Here is a 25,629-nt window from a genome sequence, read left to right on the forward strand (position 1 = left end):
ACTTAAAATAAAAGCTAGAAAGAGCAGTTCATGCACCAAAATCTCAGAAGTCACCACTAAAGAACTTATTCATGTAACCAAACACCACCTGTTCCCCAAATCCTATTGAAATTTTAAAAACCCACAAGTTAGACTGCCATTAAACATGACATGTGTCCTCTGCCTCTCTACTTTCCCCCACCACTCTCTATTGTCGTATATACATAACACTTGATTCATTTTGTGCCTGACGTTATTTGAGTTTTCAACAGCTAAAATAGCTTTTTGGACTTTTTATAGCAGTACGGTATTGTAATAAGAGACTTTAGAGGCAAAATAATTGAAAAAAAAAAAAAAGTAAGACTATCTGGAAACAAGGCTGCTGCTTCTTTATGTCTAGGTGACACACCCCACCTTGGATTTTGCCTATAGTAACCACACCTGCCTGCTTGGGTATAAGAAGTGCTATATGCAGCAGCTGTTGGGCTCCCTCCTGGGGTCCCCAGTCCCAGGCCACAGACCAGGACTGGTTCATTGCCTGTTAAGAACCGGGCTACAGAGCAAGTGAGCAGCAGGTGAGTAAACATTACCGCCTGGGCTTCACCTCTGTCAGATCAGTGGCAAGCATTAGATTCTCATAAAAGTGTGAACTCTCTTGTGAACTGTGTACGTGAGGAATCTAGGTTGTGCACTCCTTATGAGAATTTAATTCTGATGATCTGAGGTGGAACAGTTTTATCGCCAAACCACCCCACTTCTTGTTCAAAAAATAATTATCTTCCATGAAGTTGGTCCCTGGTGCCAAAATGTTGGGGACCTTTCTGGCAGCAGGGACAAGTTTCATGGAAGACAGTTTTCTTTCTAGAATGATCCTCAACAAGATCAGTGCAGTGTGTTCTATTGAGAATCATTCTAGAAAGCTCAGTGAGCCTCATATGAGATTAAATCCTACTGTGTCTTGCAAATGGAAAGAAGCCTTCCCTAATTTTGCAGATGAGGTCACATCCCCATAACACCTCTCAGCCCCTGCTCATCATGCTTGTGCAGACAGTCTTGCAGCAGGGCAATGCTGCTGAGCAGGAAGCAAGGGCCTCACAGAGCTCTCAGTCACAACATCCCTTCGCAGCTTTGGAAACCTTGAATATTGACTCCATGAAGCTGAAATATCACTGTCTCAGTAGGTTTCTTATAAACTTCTGATTTAACATAACTAGGGAGGAAAGCTGCTTTAAACACCGGGAAATGATTTTTTAATTTAATAACACAAGCCCAAACTCGTTTAGACACATGAAATAGTTAGTACTGTGTGAGAACTATCATCACCGTGTCCACCAGTCATTAGAAAAAGACTGTTTGCCACATCATGCTAAAAAGTCTAGAGGTGCTCTTCTTGGGAGAAAAATGAAGAACATAAACATCTTACCTGTTACCCATCCAAGTGCCACACATTCTGAATTCAGTCGAATTTTCTTTCTTTTCAAAGCAATATTCTGGAAAGAAACAAGGGCCCGAGTCCTCTGGAAGGAGAAAGAAAAAAGGAGGGACAAGGAGGAAGGAGAATTTGGAGGAGGAAGCAGTGACATCACCACCACCACTTTGCCTCTCAGTAAATAATACTGAACCGAAGATCCTCCCTGGGAGTAGCTGGATATGGACCCATCCCATGATAGACATCAAAAGGGTGCAGTCACATGAGATTCAGAACACATGGAGTAGGTGTAGGTTCAACCTCCACATGGAGAGGGTGGGCACAGAAAGAAGTGTTATTGGCTGGGCACGGTGGCTCACACCTGTAATCCCAGCACTTTGGGAGGTTGAGGTGGGCGAATTACAAGGTCAGGAGATTGACATCATCCTGGCCAACATGGTAAAACTCTGTCTCTCCTAAAAATACAAAAAATAGCTGGGTGTGGTGGCACGTGCCTGTAATCCCCGCTACTCTTGAGGCTGAGGCAGGAGAATCACTTGAACCCGAGAAGCGGAGGTTGAAGTGAGACAGAGCTAGACTCCATCTCAAAAAAAAAAAAAAAAAAAAAAGGTGCTGTCACTGGAGAAACACTTGAGGAGCGGGAGCTCGGAAACTGCTGGTTATTGCTGGCCAAATCCAAGCACTCCACAAACTTCCGCAAAACATCACAAAAAAAGTGGGCAGAGATCTAAATGGCAAAAGGATGTGAGAGCATAGAATTGCTCTTGTGGATGTGGTTTCAAGACTTTCCTTCTCCATGGCAACACAAAGAACGAGGCACTTCTCTAAGAAATGCATCTGCCCACAGGAGCACGCTGGATGGATTAAGTCCTCCCTTGCGCCTAAGAGAGTTTGTAAGGGAAGTGTGAAGGCAGGACAAGTGAGCATAAGCAGAAGTTAACCATGCAAAAACCAAGGAGTGAAAGGCTGGGTATTTTTTTTTTTTTTTTTGAGACGGAGTTTCGCTCTTGTTACCCAGGCTGGAGTGCAATGGCGCGATCTCGGCTCACCGCAACCTCCGCCTCCTGGGCTCAGGCAATTCTCCTGCCTCAGAAAGGCTGGGTATTTACCACAAGCTTCCTGGTTACTGACGTTTCTGCAGTCGCGCCGGACACATTTCAGGTTCAGACTTCCCATGAAGAGCTGCTGACCTACCAGGGCAAAGATGCTGAGGCAAAAGAGGGTGAGGATAATCACATTGATCAGCTTCTTCACAGAGCGTAGCAAGGCTCCCACGATGACCTTCAGACCTGAGAAAGATGACGGGCATGGGGAGAAGCCCATTCCCCTTGGCCAGACAGGCAAAAAGGCCAAGGAAGGAGCAACTGAGGTCTTGGAAACTGTCAAAGTGCAGGCTGGAACTGGATTCCAGCCTAGCCTATGATTCTGATGCTTTGAGTTCTTGCTGCAACTCTGTGCCTTGGAAGCTGAGTGTTAATCAAAACAGTCAACAAGTCTGAGACTCATTTTCTCTATTCCTGCCCTATGCCTGCCTCAGTGCTGCTGTGAGGAGCAAGCAAGGGGGCTTTGAATAGAAACACGCCACAAGGACTCAAGGCATAGCTTCAGGACAGTTGCAAAGGCACCACCTTAGCTGGGCCACAGTAGAGAATGAGACAGACCCGTATCTGACATTTAGTAGTTACCATCTATTGTCAAAGTACATGAGTACCATGAGACATAGCTAAAGTGTGGGGTGGAAGGGATGAAGAAGGAGCTTCGTCTAGACTCAAGTTATGAGGATATCTTGGGAGGGAAAACTCAGATTATCAGTTATAACAGGGTGTTTTCTTTTCATTCACTTATTCAAGAAGTATTTATTAAGCACCTACTACATCCATGGCACATGGTTAAGCTGCCAAAGTTACAAAAGAAGAAAGACATAATCTTATGGCATGCTAGCAAATATTTAAAACTGGGCCTTCAAGCAGGAGGTGGGAGAGCCTTGATTTACAGCTCTCCTTGTTTTCTGAATTCTGTGGTATAGATCTTGATCCCCCCTTGCCACTGTGGTAGATTTCAAGCCACTAACATGATGTTACTGGACACAGAGCTGAAAAAAGAACAAGTCAGCTCCAGCAATCCACTGAGTCATGGGCTTTGCTCTCAAGATAGCTGGAGAGATAAACTCCCAGAAGAGATTGTAATGCGTGGAATGAACTAAGTGACAAATTTCAGTTGATCAGTGTAGAGGTGAGAGCACATGGCAGCGTACAGTGGAAGGCCAAGCCCTCAGTGGATGAGCTTACTACAAAGTACACCTGATAGCAGGAACCTGGAGGCCAAGCTGGGACACTCACTGTATCACCAGTTGAAGGCAAACCAGAGGTTACTGCAGCAGCACCCAAGGCAGATTTTAATCTATAGCAAGAGGCTTTTCCCAAGCAAGAAATGTGGATGAGTGATGATTGTGATTCCTGGATCATTCTTCCGTAGTCCCATAAAAGGTTGTACCTCAACCCTTACTTCCAAAAAGCATCCAGGCATCTCAGTGCATTTCATGGGCCAAAATATAGGTCATATTCACCTGTGTGGAGATGAGGAAGGGGACATGAAAACTGCTAAATGACTACCTGAATGTGTATTTACTTATGTAAAAATAAAAGGGGCTCTGCTCATGCAGAAATCTCCTAAATCTATCTAAGAAAACAAAGTCATACTTGCAAAAGAAGAAGAAGAGGGAGAAGGAGGAGGAGGAGGATGAGGAGGAGGAGGAGGAGGAGGAGAAGGAGGAGGAGAAGGAGGAGGCGGAGGAGGAGGACAAGGAGGAGGAGGAGGCAGCGGAGGTGGAGGCGGAGGGACAAATTCTATATAAAGTGTTATCTGACTACTCGTTTCTTTATTGCTATTCAGTTGCTTTTCTGGAGTTTCGAAAAATAACCCACTGCTTCTGTTTGAAAGGATTTACATTGCCTGGAGTCTAGGTATTGGGGCCATACAGTATAATTTAAGTCTATACAATCAACACAACTAAATAGTTCTCAAGTCTTTTCATAGTTTGCCAAAGTCACTGATAGAAGAGAAAAGAAGGGGAGGGGAGAAGGTGAAAGGAAAGGACTCCAGAGGGGGAAGATAATACACTTTTTTGTTTGTTTGTTGTACTAAAAAAAAAAAAAAGAGAGAGGAAATGGGAAGGAGAGGAAAAGGGTGTGCTATAATAACCTTATTTTTAATAAACTGAAATTCATATTCACACCCAACCTTGGCTTCATCCATCTTCAGGGCTAAAGTGCCTTCCTTGCCTGGCTGCCAAGAGAACACCTTTGGCTCCCCTCCTACTTCACTGGTGGCTGCTGCTCATCTCCTTCCCTGGTTTCTCCTCTTCTCCCATGTCATGTTTCAATGCCCTGGGGCTCAGGCCTTGGTCCTCTTCTGTTCTCCATCAATGCTCATTCCCCTGGTGATCTCATCAGATCTTATGAGTTTAAACATCATCTATAGACCCTTGATTCCTGAAATGGTATCTCCAGCTCCGACTTCTCCCTGGAATCCCAGACTCATGTATACCTAACTGCCTACTGAGTCCTTTCCCTTGTGCTTCACAGCCATCTCAAACACACCACGTTCAAGGCTGGCTTGTGATCTGACTCCAAGGCCTGCTCCTCTCACAGCCTTCTCTCTCTCAATCAGTGACATCAGACATAAAAGTCATTTTTTACTCCGTTCTTTTGCTCACATACAATTGATCAATCAGGAAATGCTATTGTTTTTACCTTCAAGTTGACACAGAATCAGACCAATGTCCACCCACTCCACTACCACTACCTGATCAGAGAATACCACCATCCCTTGCTTGGATAATGGTCTCTTGTGTCAGTTTCAGTTTTGAGGAGCAGACATTCGGAGATCAGATGTGCTGGAGAACTGTGGGGGTTGGGAGGATGCCTGTGAAGGATGAGTGGGGGGAGCAGAAGCGGGCAGGGAGAAGCTTCAAACTGTGGCACAAGTTTGACGTCTGAGAGAGAGACAAGGAAGGATTGGATAGGAGGAACCTCAGACTGCAGCGCAGCTGTCAGAGTCCCCCAGCCAGGTTGCTGGAGAGCCCCTGAGCCAAAGTTTCCTGTTAGAAGAATCCCAGATGCTTCGGGAATGGGCCAGCACTAGAACCCACATATATCTTGCAGAGCAGGCACGATCTCAACATGTGCATGAATGCAGTGGGGAACCCAGAGACCTGGAAGCCGGGATCTTTAGTCCACCATGCTCCCGGGATCTTTAGTCCACCATGCTCCCTGCAGCAGAAGGTCTTCCTGCTTCTACTGCCTCCCCTACATCTACATTCCATTCTCCACACAACAGCTCCCATTTCTTCAGAGTGAAGCCCAGACCTTCCCTGGGAGTCCTGCATACAGGGCTCCCTTTCACTTTTTCTTTCCCTTCCTCCCTTTCTCCCTCCTTCCTTTCTCTCCTTCCTTCCTTCACGTTTTCTTTCTCTTTTTCTTTCTTTCCTTCTCTTTCCTCCCTCCCTCCTTCCTTTCTCTTTCTTCCTTCCCTTTTCTTTCTTTCTTTTTTTTTCCTCTCCCTTCCTTCCTTCCTTCCCTTTCCCTTCCTTTCTTCCCTCCCTCCCTCCCCTCCCCTCTCTCTCTCTCTCTCTCCCTCCCTCCCTCCCCCTCCCTCCCTCCCTCTCTCTCTTTCTCTTTCTCTCTCTCTTTCTTTCTCCTGGAGTGCAATGGTGCAATCTCAGCTGACTTCAGACTGCAACCTCTGCCTCCCAGGTTCAAGAAGTTCTCCAGCCTCTGCTTCTCAAGTAGCTGAGATTACAGGTACCCACCACCATGCCTGACTAACTTTTGTATTTTTGTAAAGACGAGGCTTCACCATATTGGCCAGGCTGGTCTCAAACTCCTGGCCTCAAGTTATATGCCCGCCTTGGCCTCCCGAAGTGCTAAGATTACAGGCATGAGCGACCATGCCCGGCCCCCCTTCACTTCTGTGATCCCACCGCCACCACCTGGCCCCTCACTCCCTCCCGCCCAGTCCCATCCTCATCTCTGCTACTCTTCAATCTCGGTGCCGTTTCCCATGCTCAGAATACTCTTTCCATACGTCTGCTTGTGTCACTTCCTCACCACCTTAAAATCTCTGCCACCTCTCACCTCAATGACAACTAGCCTGATCTGTTTAAAATTGCAACCTGCTTCCCCTATATCCTGTGACTTGCCATAGCCCCATGGTGTCTGCTTTCTCTTTATATTTTCCCCGGCACATAGCACTTGCTTACGTGCGACACAACGTACTTACTTATTATAGCCATTGCCTGGTGTCTGTCTCCCCTCCCTCTCCCCTAAAAGGTAAAACTCCATGAGACCAAGGGTCTGTATTCATTTGCTTACTAATAGATCCTAAGCAGTTAGCACAGTCCCTGGACATATTAGGTGCTCAATAATTATCTGTTGGACCATCAAATAAATGTGTAAAGCAGGGTTGGTTTGTTTTTGGTTTACAGGAGGACACTGTGAAAAAATTTAAATACAAATGAACGTTCTTTCTAGATAAGAGCCAGTGTGAAAAGTGAGTGACTTACGTGAAACTACTGAAATGGCTTTCAAAGCTCTCAGCACACGGAAGGTGCGCAGGGACAGCAGGTTGATGCCGATGCACCAGTATGACACCATCCTGTAAGATAAAGCACAGGGAGACGCGGGCTGGCTCAGCTCTGCAGCTGCACTGCACATGGCCACAAAAGCCACAGGTAAGCTCGGCCTGGGGCCTGTGCCCTCCATGGTGAAACCAACAGCCTCACCTTCCCAGCCCCACCTTTACCTCAGGATATGGCAATACCACTGTTCATTGCTATGGACCATGAGCTGCAGAGAGGCTGTTCTCAGTTCACCTTCACATGTGGACACAGATGATGACTGCTTGAACTAGTCCATGTAGTAGTGGCTACATCCGTACATAACAGAAGTCCTTTCAAATATATACTGAGTGGCTGGCAAGTTCCATGCCCCAAGGCACTTCACTAAGGTCTCCCGCCACTACACATACAGTCAGGCCTGAATGTGAACCCAGGCAGTGTAGCTCCAGAGCCATACTCAAAACCATTGTGCTTCACTGCCTTTCCATAACTAAGAGCACACAGACTTTGAACCTCAAATGTAAAACTCTGAAATTACTAGTACCTACTTCCAAGGGCTTTTGTGAATACTAATTAGGAAAAAACATGCAAAGTGCTCAACATAATACCTAGTACAAATTAAATGATACTAGGTTAACTATTGCTGTGCTGGCAATGGGACATTGCATTTCTTGCTTTTTCTTTTGCTGACTCCATTACATCATTCAGATTCCAAATCAGTGTCCTTTCCTTCAGGAAAAGCCTCAGCCTTCACCTCACACCACACATAATGATAAACTCAAAATGGATCATGGACTGAAACATAAAAGCCAAAACTATAGAACTTCCAGGAGTTACCATGAATAAAGCTCTTTGTAACCTTGTAGTAGCCAAAGATTTTTTAGACTGCTTGGTTCTTCCTGTGTCCTCTGACAGCTCAACACATGTATAGCCCCTGTCCTGGTACTCACCGTACCATGCTGTAAGGGTCATTAATTGTCACTGTTCCCCTCTGGCCTGTGAACTTCATAAGATTGAAAACCATGCCTTTTTTTTTTTTCATTGACACATCCCTGTATCTTACAGCCTGGCCCATAATAGGCCAGTGTTGGTGAGTAAATGGCTGAAGGAACAAGAACTTGAGTGTTGACCTAGAAATGGGTTTGTGTGTGAAGGCCTCTGGCCAATTGGCCATATGTGCTGTTCAGGGCCAACCTACACAGAACTCAGAGCTCTAGGCACTACCAGGCCACACTCAGCCACTCACATGGATCCACTGAGAGCACTGATGGAAGTAAGGGGGCTTCTTTCCCACCCCAAGTCTCCTCAAAAACATCTTTAACTTCTTACGCTGTTCCAATGACAAGGGAGTCCAGCCAGTTCCATGGATCTCGAAGGAAAGAAAACTCATCCAGAATGAAACCTCTTGCCAATATTTTAATCAAAGCTTCAAAAATATAAATTCCAGTGAAGACATACCTAAAAAGCAAATCATTCACAACAGGAAGGAACATGATAAACAATGTGAACAGCAAAGAGCCCTTCTATCTTACTGGCCTTGATATTTTTTTCCATTTCAAAGTGACATTTAACATTCTGGTCTTCAGCAAACCAGAGTTCAAAAAGGCAAGCTGCTTAAGCAAGTTCTGGTATTTAGAATTCCAGAGAAACCAGCCTAGAGATAAACTGTGAAGGTGCATTTCAAGGCCTAGCTTTATGGCCATATTCTCGAGAGTAATTTCAGGTAACATGAGCCCCAAGCACTGGAGGTTGTAGTTCGTCACCACAATTCTAGAGTTGTCATTCTGATGTGCAGAAGGAGACAATTGTGACAGAACAATGAAGAGAGCAAATGAGAAGCAAATAGCTGAATTTTTTCATGCCTGTGTTCATGGATTGGAAGGCTTAATATTGTTAAGGTGTCATAATACTCAGGGTGATCTACAGATTCAGTGCAATCCTTATCAAATTCCCAATGACATTTTTTTACAAAAATATAAAAATCCATCCTAAAATTCATATGGAATTTCAAGGGACCCCAAATAGCCAAAACAATGTTGAAAAAAAATTGGGAGGTCTCACACTTCCTGATATTGAAATTTATTACAAAGCTACAGTAATCAAAATAGGTGTATATTAGTCCATTCTCACACTGCTAATAAAGACATACCCAAGACTGGGTAATTTACAAAGGAAAGAGGTTTAACTGACTCACAGTTCAGCATAGTTGGAGAAGCCTCAGAAAATCTGCCATCATGGTAGAAGGGGAAGCAAACACATCCTTCTGCACATGGCAACAGGAAGGAGAAGAATGAAGGCAAAACGAAGAGGGAAGCCCCTTATAAAACCATCAGATTTCCTGAGAACATACTATCATGAGAAGAGCATGGGGGAAACCATCCCCATGACTTAATTATCTCCCACCAGGGCCCTCCCATCAGATGTTGGGACTATGGGAACTACATTTCAAGATGAGATTTGGGTGGGGACACAGCTAAACCATATCAAGGTGGTACTAACATAAAGACACATATACACCAATGGAATAGAATAGAGAGCCCAGAAGTAAACTTTTGCATATATGGTCAAATTATTTTCCACAAGGGTGACAAGACTGTAGAATAGTCTTGGGAAAAGGGCAGTCTTTTCAACAAATGATATTGGGAAAACTGAATCTCCACTTGCAAAAAATGAAATTAGAACCTTAACTTACACATATAAAAAATTACTTCAATATGGATTAAGGTTTTAAATGTAAAATCTGAAAAAAAAATTCATAGAAGAAAAATTTGAAAGTCATATATCTAACAAGGAGTTAACATACAGAATATATAAATAACTCCTTCAACAGAAAACAAAACACTGCATGTTCTCACTCATAAGTGGGAGTTGAACAATAAGAACACATGAACACGGTGAGGGGAACAACACACACTGGGACCTGTTGGGGGGTAGGGGGAAAGGGGAGTAAGAGCATTAGGAGAAATACTTAATGCATGTGGGGCTTAAAACCTAGATGATAGGTTGATGGAACAGCAAACCACCATGCACATATATACCTATGTAACAAACCTGCATGTTCTGTAGATGTATCCCAGAACTTACAGTAAAATAAAATAAAATAATGAAATAAAAAAGAACTCTTAAAATTCAACAATAAAAGATTAAGTGACCCAATTTAAAAATGACCAAATGATTTGAATAGATATTTCTCCAAAGATAAAATATAAATGGCCAATGAGCATATGAAAAGATGCTCAATATCACTAATCATTAGAGAAATGCAAATCAAAACCACAAAGAGATGACCTCACACCCATTAGGATGGCTACTATTTTTTTAAAAAAAAACATAAAACAACAAGCGTTGATGAAGATGTGGAGAAATTGGCACACTTGTGCACTGTTGATGGGATTGTAAAATGGTGCAATCCCTACGGAAAACATTATGAAGACTCTTCACCAATTAAAAATAGACCTGCCATACTATCCAGCAAAGCCACATCTAGGCATATGTACAAAAGAATTGAAAGCAGGATCTCAAGGACATATTTGCTTACCCATGTTCATGGTAGCACTGTTCACAATAGCCAAGAGGTGGACGCAACCCAAATGCCCTTTGCCAGATAAGTAGACAATCTTCTAAAAAAAAATAGCTTATATCTTTTTCTATATTCCCAAGCTGTCAAAAATACTGAGTCTACACACACACACACACACACACACACACACACACACACACGAACTGAAACAAGTAAGTAATTCGGTCAACCTGTCCGTTCAGAGTAAAATGTGATATATTACATGTGATGAAATATTAATCAGCCTTAAAAAGGAAGAAAATGTTGTCATATTCTACAACATGTATAAAACTTGAAATTATTATGCAAGGTGAAACAATCCAGTCATAAAAAGACAAATACTGTGTGATTCCACTTACGTGAGGCAGGGGCTGAGGGGAAGATTGAAATGGGGAGTTGGCGTTTCATTGATAAAGAGTTTCAGTTTTGCAAGATGAAAAGAGTTCTGGAGATGAATAATGACAACATTGTGCAACACTGTGAATGTACTTAATTCCACTGGACTTAAAATAGTTAAGATGGTATCTTTTATGTTATATGTATGTTATCACTATTTTAATAAAATCTAGCTCCTTCCTTTTTCTTCTCTTAATCTTCCATCACATTCTATCTTTGCTATGGTTGGAATGTCCCCTCCAAAAGTCATGCTGACATTTAATTGGCACTATCATGGTATTAAGAGGTGGGACTCTTAGGAAGTGATTAAGCCATGAAGGTACTGCCTTTGTGTATTAATGCCAATGACTCAGGAGTGTGTTCCTGACAAAAGGTGAGTTCAGGCCTCTCTGCCCTTGCTCTCTCATGTGCATATTTTTGCCCTTCTGCCGTGGGATGAAGCAGCAAGAAGACCCTCACCAGATGCAGACCCTTTGATCTTGGACTTCCCAGCCTCCAGAACTGTAATAAATACATCTGTATTCTTTACAAATTATCCAGTCTGTGGTATTCTGTTATCACAACATAAAATTGACTAAGGCAATTCTCTAATTTATTTCCCTTTTTATCTTCTGCCTCAAAAAAAATCTTATATCTTTTGTTGTAATCCCAAACTGCAAAAATCCTGGGTCTGCAAGCATGAACATATGCGCGTATGCACACACACACACACACACACACAGACACACAGACACACATTCACTTGGGACAGAAACAAGCAATTCAGTTAAACAACTTGTCAGTTCAAAGTAAAAGAAGTGGACCTTTTCTGGTAAACTATCCATCCTAGTAGCCTGGAAAGCTAAAGAACAAAGGCCTTGAGGACTTGAAAAAAGTCAAAGCAGCCAAGTCCAAAGCAGAAATGGTCCTGAGGCTGCTACAGGAGAGAGCTCCTCCTTGCTTCAGATTTTTTTCTGAGCTACTCACCTTTTGTGTGACAAATGAGCGTATCAGATTAAATATAATGTCTGTCCTAAAATATATGTGCATAAATGTGGGGTTGCAGGAGGCTGTTAAAAATGTCCTCAGATGAAGAGGCATTAGAAGAATTTAAAAGGGCAACAGCTTTTAATAACAGTTTTAAATTATAAAGCCATAGGTGCTTTCATAAAAATCTGTAATAGTAGATTCATGGGATTTTTCAAGTCTTCATACAGGTCTCAAGTAAATGAGACAGCAGACCCTGGCTGCTATTTCTTGCCTGACATTCTAGCCTCCCACCTCTTCCCTCCACCATTCTCTCTTTTCCAGCTGAAGCCTGACCAATGATGGGACCGGCAGACCAAAATGACATCTGGTGTGGAGTAGAGCCATGCCCGCCAGCAGGAAATTACATGCCTCCTTGTATGAAGACATTTTTAACAGCCTCCTCCCAACCAAATTCATGTATCCTCTGTTTATCCAAAACTGCCAGGAGAGAACAGCAGCTTTCCCTACTCTTACCTCCCACCTCTGTGCTTCCCTACAGACTAAAAAGCAGTTTTCCTCCCTGCCTTATGGGTATTTTAATAGTGAAAATGGCTTCAGAGGAAATTGCCTTCCAGTTGGGCCACTGCTTCCCATAATAGAGAAAGAAGGCTCCTTGCATCTCACCACAAGGACTAGGCAGGGCAAACCACTGCTGTGGAGACAACTTAGTCTCCTGATCTGTCTCCTCCATAGGTCCTGCCCTCCTGATCACAAAGGCTTCCAGGGAAGTTGCAGTAAGTAACTCAGCACCTCATACAACAGCCAAAACTCCAAAGGGGAGGCCACATTCCCCAGGGACACCGCCAAGATGGCATCTATTCCCAGGACTACCTGTGTCCTCAAGGCACAGCCCCTCTGCCGGCCAGCCTTAACCAGGTTCCAGGCTCCACCTAGCAACAGAGAGGGATGGTCCCTACAAAGATGCCACCTAGTACGGAGAAGAATTCTCTACAGACAAATAGACCAAATCAGACCTTGTAGTCAAAGAAAGGGCTGTTTTCAAAGTCTGACCTCTAACCTGTGTCCCAGAAACCACTAGAACTAAGTAAAGGAGAATAGATATGTATGTGATTTTAGAGAACACTTCCAGGAAAAAAGTAGGGTGGAAGTGACTGGAGACTGCCTTCCCAAATTTCCATTAAATATCTGTGAAAACATTTGAAAATAAAAACATGTTCTAAAGAAGCATGATGAAAGTGAGCATCACCCAAATTCCAGGAGGAAATCCCCCCAGGGTCATCAGCCCTTCCTGCCCTGGAGCATCCAACCTTGCTCACATAGCCCTTTTCCTGATGATGCTGTATTCCCTAATAAGTACCGGTAAGGTCTGGGAGTCCCTGGTGCTACTCCCCACCAGAGGCGTAAATAGCTGCTAGCCAGCTTCCACCGTCATACCTATAGCATGAGTGATTCCCTCAAGCCTTAGAAATGGTAAGTCATTGCTCCACTCATTTAAAAAATATTAGATAAGCCATTCCAATCACAAGAAGCCTGAACCTGAGTGGGTCTCTTTGAATTACTAGAGAATCTGAAAGAAAATGTACAGCTACAAGGGTAACTAATGTGGGAGGGGTAGTGTAATACTGGCAACTTGCCAAGTCAGATACCACAAATATTACCATAAGCATCCTTAAACAAGAATCTGCAAGGAATTAAACCAAGGAGGAAGGGAAAATAATACAAAAGACATTTAGAAAATATTAAAATTTGAAATGCCACGTATTAAAACCTACAAGGCAGAGACAAAGCTGTAGCCCTAAGCATCATCCCTATAAATATTTTTATTATTTATAGCAAGAAGGAAAATGCATGAATTAAACATTCAAATTCATATTTTAGAAAACATTATGTCCTATTGAATGTATAATGAACAAAATTAAAGAAGGTAGAAGGAAAAAATACCATATTTTTAAATAGAATTTAAGGCTAGGTGTTGTGGATCGCACCTGTAATCTCAGCACTTTGGGAGGCTGAGGAAGGCGGAACACTTGAGTCCAGGAGTTCAAGACCTGGGCAACATGGTAAAACCCCATCTTTACTAAAAGTATAAAAATTAGCCAGGTGTGGTGGTGCACAACTGTAATCTCAGCTACTTGGGAAGCTGAGACAAAAGAATCGCCTGAATCCAGGAGGTGGAGGTTGCAGTGAGTGGAGATTGCTCCACTGCACTCCAGCCTGGGCATACAAGCAAGATTCTGTCTCAAAAAATAAAAAATAAAATAAAAATAGAATTTAAGACATAAAAAGAATTTAAAACATAGTTTTAGAAAAACATATAATTTAAGACAAATAGAAATTAAAACATAGTTTTAGAAAACACTATAGAATAGTTTTTAAAATAGAATTTAAGACATAGTTTAGAAAACAGAAATAGGCAAGCCTCTGGCAAATCTAATCACAGAAATGAGAAAATATATTAACAAAATGATAAATGAGAAGACTATAGCAACATTTTCAGAGAAATTTTAAAACTAAAGATTACCAATAAAAAATGAAAAAGCTATTAATAAATGAATCCCTTCCCATTTCACTAATTCCTTATATCCTTCCCCAAAAGATGTACAGATATAAATCACTTTACTGGATAAGTCTTTCTTTCTCTCAGTATGACTCATTTCCATGCTATTAAAAACATTTCAAAACATGGAAAAGATGGGAAGCCATACAAATCATCAAGAGAGTAAACAAATGCTGAAGTTACAAGGTATAATTAAATAAAAGACCACATTTATAATGGCAACAAAAAACAATAAAATTCACTAACAAATTTAACAAGAACTGTGGAAGACCTATACAAAGAAAACTTAAAAGCAATTAGAGGAACACAAAAGAAGATTTCAACAAATGAAAAATATGTCATGTTCTCAATGAGTTCCAACCTCATACAGATGTCAGTTTCCTCTGTTAATTTATTAAACCCTTTCATCATGTCAATAAAACTAACCAAACTGATTATAAAATTTACATAAAAAAACAAACCAACAAGAGCCATGAAAATTCTCAAAAGGAATCTCTAGCACTCCTAGACATTACAATATTAGAAGATTTTTATAATTAAAAACTGTGGTTCTGGCATACGAAAATGCAGACCAACAGAAGAGAAAGGAAAGTCTAGAAACAGATCCGAATACCTAAGTCACATTTCACATCAGAGGATAAGAAATTGACTATTTAACAAATGGTGCTGGGAAAAATGGTTAGACATTTGGGATGGAAATACAAAGTCAGATCTATTTATGACACCCTACCCTTGAATGAATTCCAAATTATTCAAAGATTTAAATTTTTTAAAAAGGAAACTATTAAAGTACTGTAAGAAAATATGAGGGAGTCCTTTTATAACTTAAGGCTAGAGAAAGTGTTTCTAACTATAAATCAAAATCCATGGGCATAGAGGAAAGTTTGTTAAATTTAATAGAGGAAAAGAAAAAATTTAAGCAAAATTAAAAGAAAATGGATGCCTGCTTAAATTGTGATGAAGACCTGAAGTGGTTGGGCAAATCCTCCCACAGATAATAAGTATTAAACTGGAAAATATATACATATAAAGACAATTATTTCAAGGCCCCAGAAGGTGAACAAAAGGAGGCAGAAACTGGGGTAGATGTTCCTCTTAAAAGAAGATAACTGTGATGCATAAGAATTATAAAAATGTTTAATTGTTTGGGTCCGAAAGTGTTTTCCAACTTCACCACTCCCACCCCAACACTGGCAAATGGCTACAGTTCTGAAGGTTTAAGGTGGCAGAGGGTGGAGTTCAGTGCTGGCAGAACAGCTGGAAATTTAGGGAGAAAATCCTGGAAGCAAGCAATAGAGAGGGCGGAAAACATGAAAATGACATACTTAAAGTGCCAGAAAAACAAATTGCCAAGCACTAATTCTATATACAATGAAACTCTACCTCAAAAATGAGTATGAAATAAAGACATTTTCAGATCAATATAAACCGAGAATGTGCTGCCAACAGAACTGAACCACAAGAAATATTAAAGGAAGTTGTTCAAGCTGAAGAGAAATAATACCAGAAGAAAACTTGGTTCTATAGGAAAAAAAGTCTTTACAAGGCATGTGCCCATTTAAAGCAAAAATGATAAATGGTATCTCTGCGTTTATTGTGTACATTAATATAAATATATGACAAAAAACAAACAGGGGACTAAATTGTGGCATGGTTTCTGTTTTACCAGAAGCATTTTAACATCAGCTCTAAGTATGTTTTGCCAGTTGAGCAATGCATAACTTTAAGCTCTGAAGAAACCACTAAAATATGCAAAGAAGTAAAGCTAAAAGGCCAGCAGAGTATTAAAATGAAATATTAAATATACCTGATAAACAGAAAATGAAGCAGTAATAGAGAAATAATGGAGTGGCAAAGAACAACAACAACAACAGATGAGATAAATAGAAAAACAAGAAAAACAGCAGACCAAAATCCAATTATGTAACTACACTAAATGTAAATGAACGTTAGTCCATCAAAAGGCAGAGACTGAATTGATAGACTGCATAAAAAACAAAAACCGACTATATGTTGTTTACAAGCGATATGCTACAAATACAAAGACACAAACGAGCTGAGAATAAAAGGATGGAAAAAGATACACCGTGCACATGAAGAGCATAAGAAAGCTGGAGTAGCTATATTAATATTAGACAAAACAAATATTAAAATGAGTATTATTAGAGGCAACGAAGACATTCCATAATAATAAATGAATATATTCAGAGGATAATAATAATCATCATAAGTGTGTATGTACCTGTTAACAGTGCTTCAAAACACATCAAGCCAAATTTGACAAAAAGAGAGAAAGAATAGACAAACCCACAATCATAGAGATTTCAAGCCTCTCTTTCAGTAATTCATACAAGTGCTAGGTAAAAATCCGTAAAGGTATAAAATATCTAAATGATACCATCAACCATCTTAACGTAACTGAACTTTTAAGGAGTATCACACCAAACAATGGCAGAATCCACATTCTTTCCAAGTGCATGTGAAACATTTCCCAAGACAGTCTATAAAACGTTTCTGTTTATTTCAAAAGATTGAAATTTTACAGGGTATATTCTTTGAATATAACTGATCTGAAATTATAAAATAATCAGACAACCAGAAAACAACTAGAAAAGCATAAAATATTTGGAAATATTTAAAAAACCAACACTTCTAAATAACACATGGGACAAACAAGAAAGCATGTGAAAATGTAGGGAATATTTTAAACTAAAAGGTAATAAAAACACAAAGTATTGACATCTGTGGAATGCAGCTAAAGCAGTTATTGGACAGAAATGTTTAGCTTTATACAACTGTATAAGAAGAAAAATTTAAAACCAACTTTTTTTTTTAATGGCCCAGGCAGGCCTGGCGTGGCAGGAAGTGCCACAGAGCTGCCTGTGCCTAAAACCAGCTATTTAAGCTTCCAACTTAGGAAGCTAGAAATAGAAGAGCAAATTAAAATCAAAGCAAATCGAATGAAAAGGTTAATACAGACTTTGAAATTTTCATATATTGCTAGTAGGAATGTGAAATGATGCCATCAATTTGAAAGAGTTTAGTAGTTTCTTAAAAAGTTACATATATACTTATCACAGGACCCAGCAATTACACACCTCAGGAGGCTGAGGCAGGAGAATTGCTTGAACCCGGGAGGTGGAGGTTGCAGTGAGCTGAGATAGCACCATTGCACTCCAGCCTAGGCAACAACAGCGAAACCATGTCTCAAAAAATTAAAAAAGCTAAAAAAAAAATATTTTTAAAGAATAGCTTTACTCTTGGCATAGTGAATTGGTATAAAAAATTGTTTACAAACGAAAACAAAGAGTAAGTACATAAATATAGCTTTATGCAAAAATATGTTTATGACAATGTTATAATCTACTAAAATGCAAGTGATTAAGTACACTATGGTTTATTCACCTGATAAAATAGTATATAGTCATCAAAATAGATTCCTATAAAACTTAAGTAAACAGAAAGAAAAACACTTAAAATGTGAACATAAAATTGTATGTGTGCTGTTTATTACAAATTGTAAACAAAAAAAGGACAAAAATAAAACTGACTCTGCCACCATAGGTGTTAGAATTATTACTGACTTTTTCTTTCTCTCCAGTGTAATCATTAACTGTCTTAGGTATATTTGTTTAAAAACTTAGGATAGGTGAGTGAAAGAAAAATACTTACTCGGCAATGTCAGTATCGTTACTGTTGCTGGTTTTACCAAGCCCGCTAGCCATGAACACACAGTTGATGATAACGGTGCTGATAATGAACATGCTGAACAATGTGGCCAGCATCCATTAAGGCAGATACATCGCAGGATGGCATGAGTCATTAGCTATTGGTAAGATTGGGAGTGCCCCTACTGGTCCCCTTTTCTGCAGATGCATTTATCTTCTGACTGTGAGTGTTGGCTGAGAACAACTCACAACTGTCCCCTCCTGTGGGGAATTGTACCCCGCTGAATAGCAGCCTCCTCACTTGGAGAGCTACACACCCTCTTCCACACGTCTGACTGCCTTCAGCCCTCACTTCAAAGTGAGACAATTCTGTGGTGCAATTTGTGCTCCAGAGTTCCTCATGGGATCCGTATGAAGCCAACTCAGCTGAGACTATATCCTTGTTTGGCTCTTCATTTTCTTCCCTTCTGCTTCCCTTTCTCCTTCTCCAGAAAGCACTCCTCTGCTAAATCACTTAAATAAGAATCCCAATATCAGGCTCTGCTTCTAGGGAACCAAACCCAAATACTTATTCATTGCCATTCATCTCAATATTTAACTAAATCTATCAATCCATAACTTTTTCTCATCCCCCTGTCTAAAACTTCCTAGTGTCTCCCCCAACCCTTCCATACATCAAAAATGCTTAATCATTCCTACCTGCCTTTACGCTTTAAGACTGACATTGCAAACCCTATGTTTTAAGAGTCTGCCAAGGGATATAAATGGGTAAAATGTTGAGCCACATGAGGGATGCAGAGGTGGTGAGACAGAGCTTACATGCCCCCTCCAAAGAGGCAGCAATTTCTTACTCCCCTGATTTTTGCCAGGTATTAACAGAAATGTAAACCTAGGATTGCCAGTTTCCATCTTTCAAGAAAAGCTGGAAATCTGGAGTATTCGTGTTAGAAAGTGTTTTTTAAAGTTTTATATACTGTATAAGTCCAACACAACACGTTTATCAACTCAATATGGTGCACAGGTTGCCAGTTTAACTCTTTAGGTGTCAGCTTAGATGCGCCTTCCTCTAAGAAGCTATCCTTGATACCTCTAAAGCACAGCAGTGCCTTTCCCTGCTACCACTTTCACACTACCAATCTCACTAAAGAAATGGACTGCCTTTCAATCCATCCCCTTCTGAGGCCACAGGATCCCAGAGAAGGAGATGACATCTTGTTCACATCCAGCACAGTTCCTGCCTGCAGCAGTAGGCACTCAACCAGTATTTGTGGAAAGAATTCACTATTTGCTTCCATTCAGTAACATGAATTATCTTGGGCACGTGCAGTTTTCAAATGATCTAGATTTAGTTAAAGGTGCAATAAAAAGGATATGAATGGACTGAGATTCTAATGGCTAAACTTCTGATTGAATTGAAAGGTCCAAAAATGAACAAGGCACGCTTGGCACTGAAGCGGTAGATTGTTCTCTTTTTGTTTAGCACCATAAATGTCTGCAGGACAAAACAAAACAAGAAAACATACACATATACAACAGGAATTAAATACAGTGACAAAACAACATTTATCATTAATTCATTTAGAGAAAATTATAATGTAACAGTGGGGCTGTGGAATATGTACCCAGTGGGATACTCCAGAGGAACCAGAGATGGAAAACATGGGATCTGCAAATACCAATATTAGGAGTATAGAGGAATAACTGGGGAAAACAAAACCCTTAATATTATACTCCATGGCATGTATCAGTGGGGAAAGTGGCTAGAAGGGAACTTAAGAGACAGCAATTGACCTTGGACATTTAGATTCAGCAGGTTGCTTTAAATTATTTTGATTACTAATGAAAACTTTGTAATGAATCTTAGGATAGCAAGTGACCTAGAGGATCCATGTTTGCTATGCCACGGGTCTAAGAAGTGCTGAGTGAAATACCAGTAAATTCTAACCTTGATGATCTTCAAGAAAAAAGTCACCAAGTTTTTTGGACTTGCTCTTTCTTTACCTCTGTGGACATAGGGGCAAATCTGCCTGTGGTTCTTAACCAGCAGGGATGGTGCCAATTGCCCTCACAGAAGGCATTTGGAAATGTGTGTGGGTGTTTGGGGTTGTCTGTTGTAATGATTACGGGTTCTTCTGGCCTTTATTGGGAAGGCCTGGGGATGCTGAACAGGACACACTTGCCGATGTGCATTATGTCTCCCAAAGCGCCCAACGGAGTCCCACTGAAGAACACTGACCCTCTGCTCACTTTCTCCTAGCGTGACTCCCTGGGCATTGGGAATGAAGCTGACCCTGGACAAACGACCTGTCACTAACAGGCTTCTAACATCCACCCCCAAACCTCCCTCTTTCCATTCAGCTGTAATCTAGCTGTCCAAATATCTGTCCCTATAGGGCGTCAGTTACAAAAGCCTTCAGAAAGTAACAGTCATTCCTTTCTCCTCAACTCATAGCTCCTTCAGATGTGCAAAAAGTACTACTTAGCCATGTAATACCACATGTTCTCAGGCAGGAGAGACAGACCTCTGCACCCAGGCCCAAAGTCAGTACTGTGAGTGCTGCCTTGGCACAGGTGCCAGAACCTCAGCCACTGCCAGCCATCAACCTTCCTTTAATGAGTTGCTGGGATTTACTGGTCTGATGGTCATCTGGCTGCAGGGAAAAGTATGTGCTAGGATATTTTTCTTTGCCCCCATAATAATGAAATGAGCCTCAGAGTTTTTTTTTTAAATATGAGCAAGAGCCCAAGACCTGCTTTGGAAATTCTGTGTCTGTGCTTTGAATAGACAGACAATTTTAGGGCAGGAACAAACCTCTCTTTGAGGTGAGTCACCCCAGATTAATAAGTGGTACGATATGGCTCTCCTTCTGTGCCCTTTGATTTTGATATTTTATTGATGCCTCTTCTTACTGCTTTAAATATTTTAACTAATGGTGTATTTAACTCTACTTGCCAGGGTTTTAATGATTAAAATGATAGGTACTAGCTCCTCCTGTCTGCTTGCTGACACTTCTTCACTTCTTTTCCCTGTTGCTCTCCGAAACGGGGCTTCTAAAGAGAAGCAGCCTGTGACGATAAAAAGCGTCTTCAGGCTTGCATCCTAGCTCTGTCACTCACTGGCTGCTTTACCGGGCTAAAGCCACTTTTCCAGCTAGGCTCTGGTTTCCTCATCTGTAAGACAGAGTGCTAATGATAATCACACAGACCTTACATGACAGCTGAGGGCACTGGTCATGTGAGATCAGGGGTGTGCAGAGCTCTAAATAAACATGTCTTCTGATTTAAATGGAAGACCCAGACTAAGAAGCAGTGGTCCTAGAATTACCACCCAGGCTGGAATAGATCTGTTTTCTGAGAATTGTCAGCTGCACACCAAGCTGCTGCCTGACTTGTGTGTCTCCTATACAGCACCGAGGCAGAAGGATCCTCTACAGTTGAGTCACCTCCAACAACTGTACCTCCAGGAAGGCCCCGGAATCCTGGGGCATCAGAAAAAGGAGAAATATTGGAAGGTTTTTGCTTCTTCACTTCTTTCCCCCTTGCTTGTCCTTCCTACTTACACCCTCCTTTCCTCTATACACGTGGTCCTCATTTGCCTGGCAACCCTAGGTCTATCCCAACTGAAGGACATGCAAATCAGGCAATCTTGCGTTGAAAGGTCAGTTTCTTATGGATGCCAGCCAGATGTTCTCAGCACCCCATATTTTCTAGGGCTTTCCCTAAGCTCCCAGCCTCCTCCTGCTCTGACCTCAGTATGGCAAGGTAGGATTTCCAATCTCTGCTGGATCACACAGTGAGATGATGATGGCAAGATCTTCTGAGCCTTTCCTGAAAGCGGACAGTATGCAGACAACTGTGCTCACAGCCTCAGGCTCTAGAGCAGTTATCTGGGAGCTCAGAGTCTACATTTCCTTACTCAGGAGCCCCTTCAAGAAACCTTTATTAGAATTTCCCTGCAAGAACTGCATCCAGGCAGATAAAATAGCAAGGCTTTCACATATTTGCATTGAATTTACATACAATCTGCATGTGCCCACTTGGTTAGCATTTCTCTTAGATTTCATTTACTGAGCTCCTACTATCTATCAAGTGTTGGTTTGAACCCTATCAGCCTCATTTAATAGCTTAGAAAGCCTATTATCCAAGAGTTTTTAAGGTAAAATCTTATTACCGTAATGAACATTTCAGGACCGTGATATTAATGCTTTATGTCAGTATAATGCATTATAGTGATAAAGTGCTTTCCCAGCATATCCATACTCTAAGGTAGGAACATCAGGCATCACTTCTATTTTACAGATTTTAAAAGTGAAGGTTTATAAAGTGACTTGCCCAGAGTCATAAAGCCAGTCACTTGAAACAGCCTGAACCTGACTTCCGGGAAGTCCAGTCCTCTCTCCAGACTTCATTTGTGTTTTCTCCGTTTTCCTTTTACCCTTTTGCAGTCCCTCATCCTCATCTTCTCCCTTAATACATGCATTTCAGAGAAAAAATGAGGGCTGAAAAGGATGTTCAGGACAATCAAGGCAAAGCCAGGGGATGACAGCAATGAAGAGGCACGGCTTGCCAGCTAAAGGCCCAAGTGTGGTGTTTGGAGAACCCGTAACACCAGTTATAACAGCATGGTTAGAACACCCCCACCTCCTCACGAAGTACCTTGTGATTTCTGTAGAACGGGTCCAGGTCTTCCAGGGGCTTTCCTATGAGGTCACGGGGAATGTTGCCATAGAGCTTGGGCAACTTCCTGGAGACCTTCAGGTCAAGCTGAGGCCGGGGCTGGGGCACTTCTCCTGTCTGGTCCTTAGACTTCTTTTTCTCCTTTTGGATGGCAATCCGCTTCTCAATTGCAGCCAGAGAGTCAGAAGTGAAGGGGCGGAAATTCCGCTCATCTGGGAAGATTACTGGGTAGCATCTGTCATCCATCTTCACCCTCAGGACAGAGACAAGCCGCAGATCCTCAGAGAGTCCTCAGGAGGCAGGAATAAAACAGTCTGCCCTAGGATTCCAGTCTTAAAGGATGGTGTCATAAGGATCTACAAGAGCTGAGCTGAGGTCAGGAGGCTTGGGAACCAGCAGGCTGTGAAGATCAGAAGAGACGACCACCGCCGTGGGTATAGCAGGAATTTTCGGCATAGACAGAACCAAAGCAGGGCATCATTCCTGGAGGACCTGGCGAGAGGTGGGAAGTTGAGTTCAGAAACAAGGGAGCAGAAGAAGCCCACTTTCTAAAACTGAGACCCAGGCATTATGCCAAGACAATAAGGCTGAGCGGGCTCAGCAGCTGAAGTGAGACCTGTCAATAGCAGGCAAGTGGCCGCCATGGCCCACACAAGAGGAGGAGGAATAGGAAATCGACTGGGCCATAGATGTGGGTTGCAAAAGCAAAACTCTAAGTGCATGGGTCTTTTGTCGCATCTGGTCAGCAAAGTTCTTAAAACATGATGAGATGGGAACAATAGAGCTGTAAACACTGGCATGAACTGCAATCCACGCCAGCTCTCTCACGTCTAGGATTCCAACCATAAGAAAGCAGAAAGGGTTTGCTAATAGGGTTACTCTATCATAGGATAATAGCTTCTTTGAGGACTTTCTCTACAGCTCCAGCGTTTAAACTGGACACTGAAAACAAGTAGTGTTCAGGCTGAATGCCTCTATTCCCCTGCCAGGCATCCTCGTGCTTTCTTATTTACTGGATGCTAGTCTAGGGCTGACTCTTATACACACTCCAGGGAATTACAGTGAGGAATCCAACATATCCCTGGTTTGTTCATTTAACAATTATGTGCCCTGTGTCTGTTCTTGGCATGGTGTTAGGCACTAATGGTAAAGAAACACAGTCCCTGGTCCAACAGCTACACTGTCCTGGAGTAGCAGAAAAGACATAGACAGGAAATTAAAATAGAACAAATGTTACTACAGGGAGAAGTAGTGGGGCTATGTCTACGTACAGGATAAGTTGTCTAATTATAGGATTCATGTCTTATCATAGGGTAGATATCTGATCATAGGATAGGTGTCTCATCAGGGAAGCAGGGGTTGCTGTCCAAAGCTTTAATGTCTAAATGAAGACCTGAAGGAGATATAAGACTTAGGACAAGGAAAAGGGGGGCCATTAGGATGTTGCAGGGAGAGCAAATAGTGTGTACAGGAGCCTTTCGCTGAGAAAGAGCACGATGTCCAGCAACTGGTTCTGTTTGCCAGGAATGGAGATTTCATGGAGTGGAATGGCCAACAGGGCTTTACTCAGCATGCCTGAGAGAGTGTGCACGCCTGTAATCCTTGGTAAAGACCATGGACTTACCCTGAGGATAACAGGGAATTGCTAAAGGTTTGAGTTTTTATTACTATCATTATATTATTATTACAGAGAAGAAATACTATCAGATTTGTTTTTTTTTTTTTTCTAGGAAAAAAAAAAAAAAAGAAAAGTCCCTCTATTAGGAATTGTAGGGATATGAACAGAGCTGGACGATCCTTATCTTTAGCAAACTAACTCAGGAACAGAAAACCAAATATCACATGTTTTCACTTATAAGTCGGAGCTAAATGATAGGAGCTCACGGACACAGAGAGGGGAACAACACACATTGAGGCCTATGAGGCCTACGGGAAGACAGAGGGTGGGAAGATGGAAAGGATCAGGAAAAATAAGTAATGGGTACTAGGCTTAATACCGGGATGACGAAATAATCTGTACATCAAAACCCCATGACACAAGTTCACCTATGTAACAAACCTGTGTGTACCCCTGAACTTAAAATACAAGTTAAAAAAAAAGTCCCTCTGACTGCTGGGGACTGAAAGGGCTTGAAAGAGGAGGATGAAGGCGAGGCTACAATCAGAGAAGTGGGCTGGGAAACAGCTGCAGGAACTCAAACTGCAGGGGATGACCCAACGACATGGGTGGATTTGAGAGTCAACAAATACCCTTGACACATGATTAATGGGAAGAGCGGGGCTTGAGGGATGGTCCTCATGGAGATTCCTGGCTTGGGCAGCTGGGAGGACAGTGTGGCCACTCACTGGGATGGAGTGCAAGAAAAGGCAGGCCCTGCGGGGAATACATTTGGTTTACAGCACATGGCACTGAAGCTGCCTGAGGGACCTGCAAGTGCAGAGAACCAAGGGGCTCCTGAAGGCAGGGAATCACAGTTCATGCATGTCAGGCTCTGAAAACAGCATGAAAGCAAAGAAATGTAGTAAAAATTTCTCTTGAAACTCCCTCAGGAAGGCACCATACTAAAGAGGCATCCCAACTCATGACTTAAATGAGTTCAATGTAACTGACTTTTCTTCCACTGCCAGAACCAGACACTCTTTCTTCACGTTAGCCCCAAGGTAGTTAGATTGGGTTTCAGGGCCATGATGAAAGCAACGTAAGAGTCTTCCAGTATGCTATGATTAGGGCAAGCAAGGATAACACTGTGAGAGCCATGTATCAGCTGAAACTAAATG

General features: G+C 41.8%; 1 protein-coding gene across 4 annotated transcripts in view; it reads right to left on the reverse strand.

Annotated features, from left to right (window-relative positions):
• The window catches only part of SCN11A (sodium voltage-gated channel alpha subunit 11), a 178,316-nt gene that overhangs the window by 69,505 nt on the left and 83,182 nt on the right, over nt 1–25,629 (reverse strand). For 3 of the 4 annotated variants that reach the window (XM_074406054.1, XM_074406053.1, XM_074406052.1), the window contains 7 exons: nt 22,831–23,343; nt 19,546–19,666; nt 18,179–18,278; nt 8,355–8,483; nt 6,972–7,063; nt 2,518–2,697; nt 1,403–1,496 (listed from right to left, as the gene is read on the reverse strand). In XM_074406054.1, coding sequence (XP_074262155.1) covers nt 1,403–1,496; nt 2,518–2,697; nt 6,972–7,063; nt 8,355–8,483; nt 18,179–18,278; nt 19,546–19,666; nt 22,831–23,097 — 983 coding nt within the window. In that variant the 5' untranslated portion in view covers nt 23,098–23,343. Of the gene's footprint in view, nt 1–1,402; nt 1,497–2,517; nt 2,698–6,971; nt 7,064–8,354; nt 8,484–18,178; nt 18,279–19,545; nt 19,667–22,830; nt 23,344–25,629 lie in introns of those variants that run through there. The other variant, XM_074406055.1, reaches the window with a different exon arrangement.

Source organism: Saimiri boliviensis, chromosome 9 (genome assembly GCF_048565385.1).
Source record: "Saimiri boliviensis isolate mSaiBol1 chromosome 9, mSaiBol1.pri, whole genome shotgun sequence".
NCBI lineage: Eukaryota > Metazoa > Chordata > Mammalia > Primates > Cebidae > Saimiri > Saimiri boliviensis.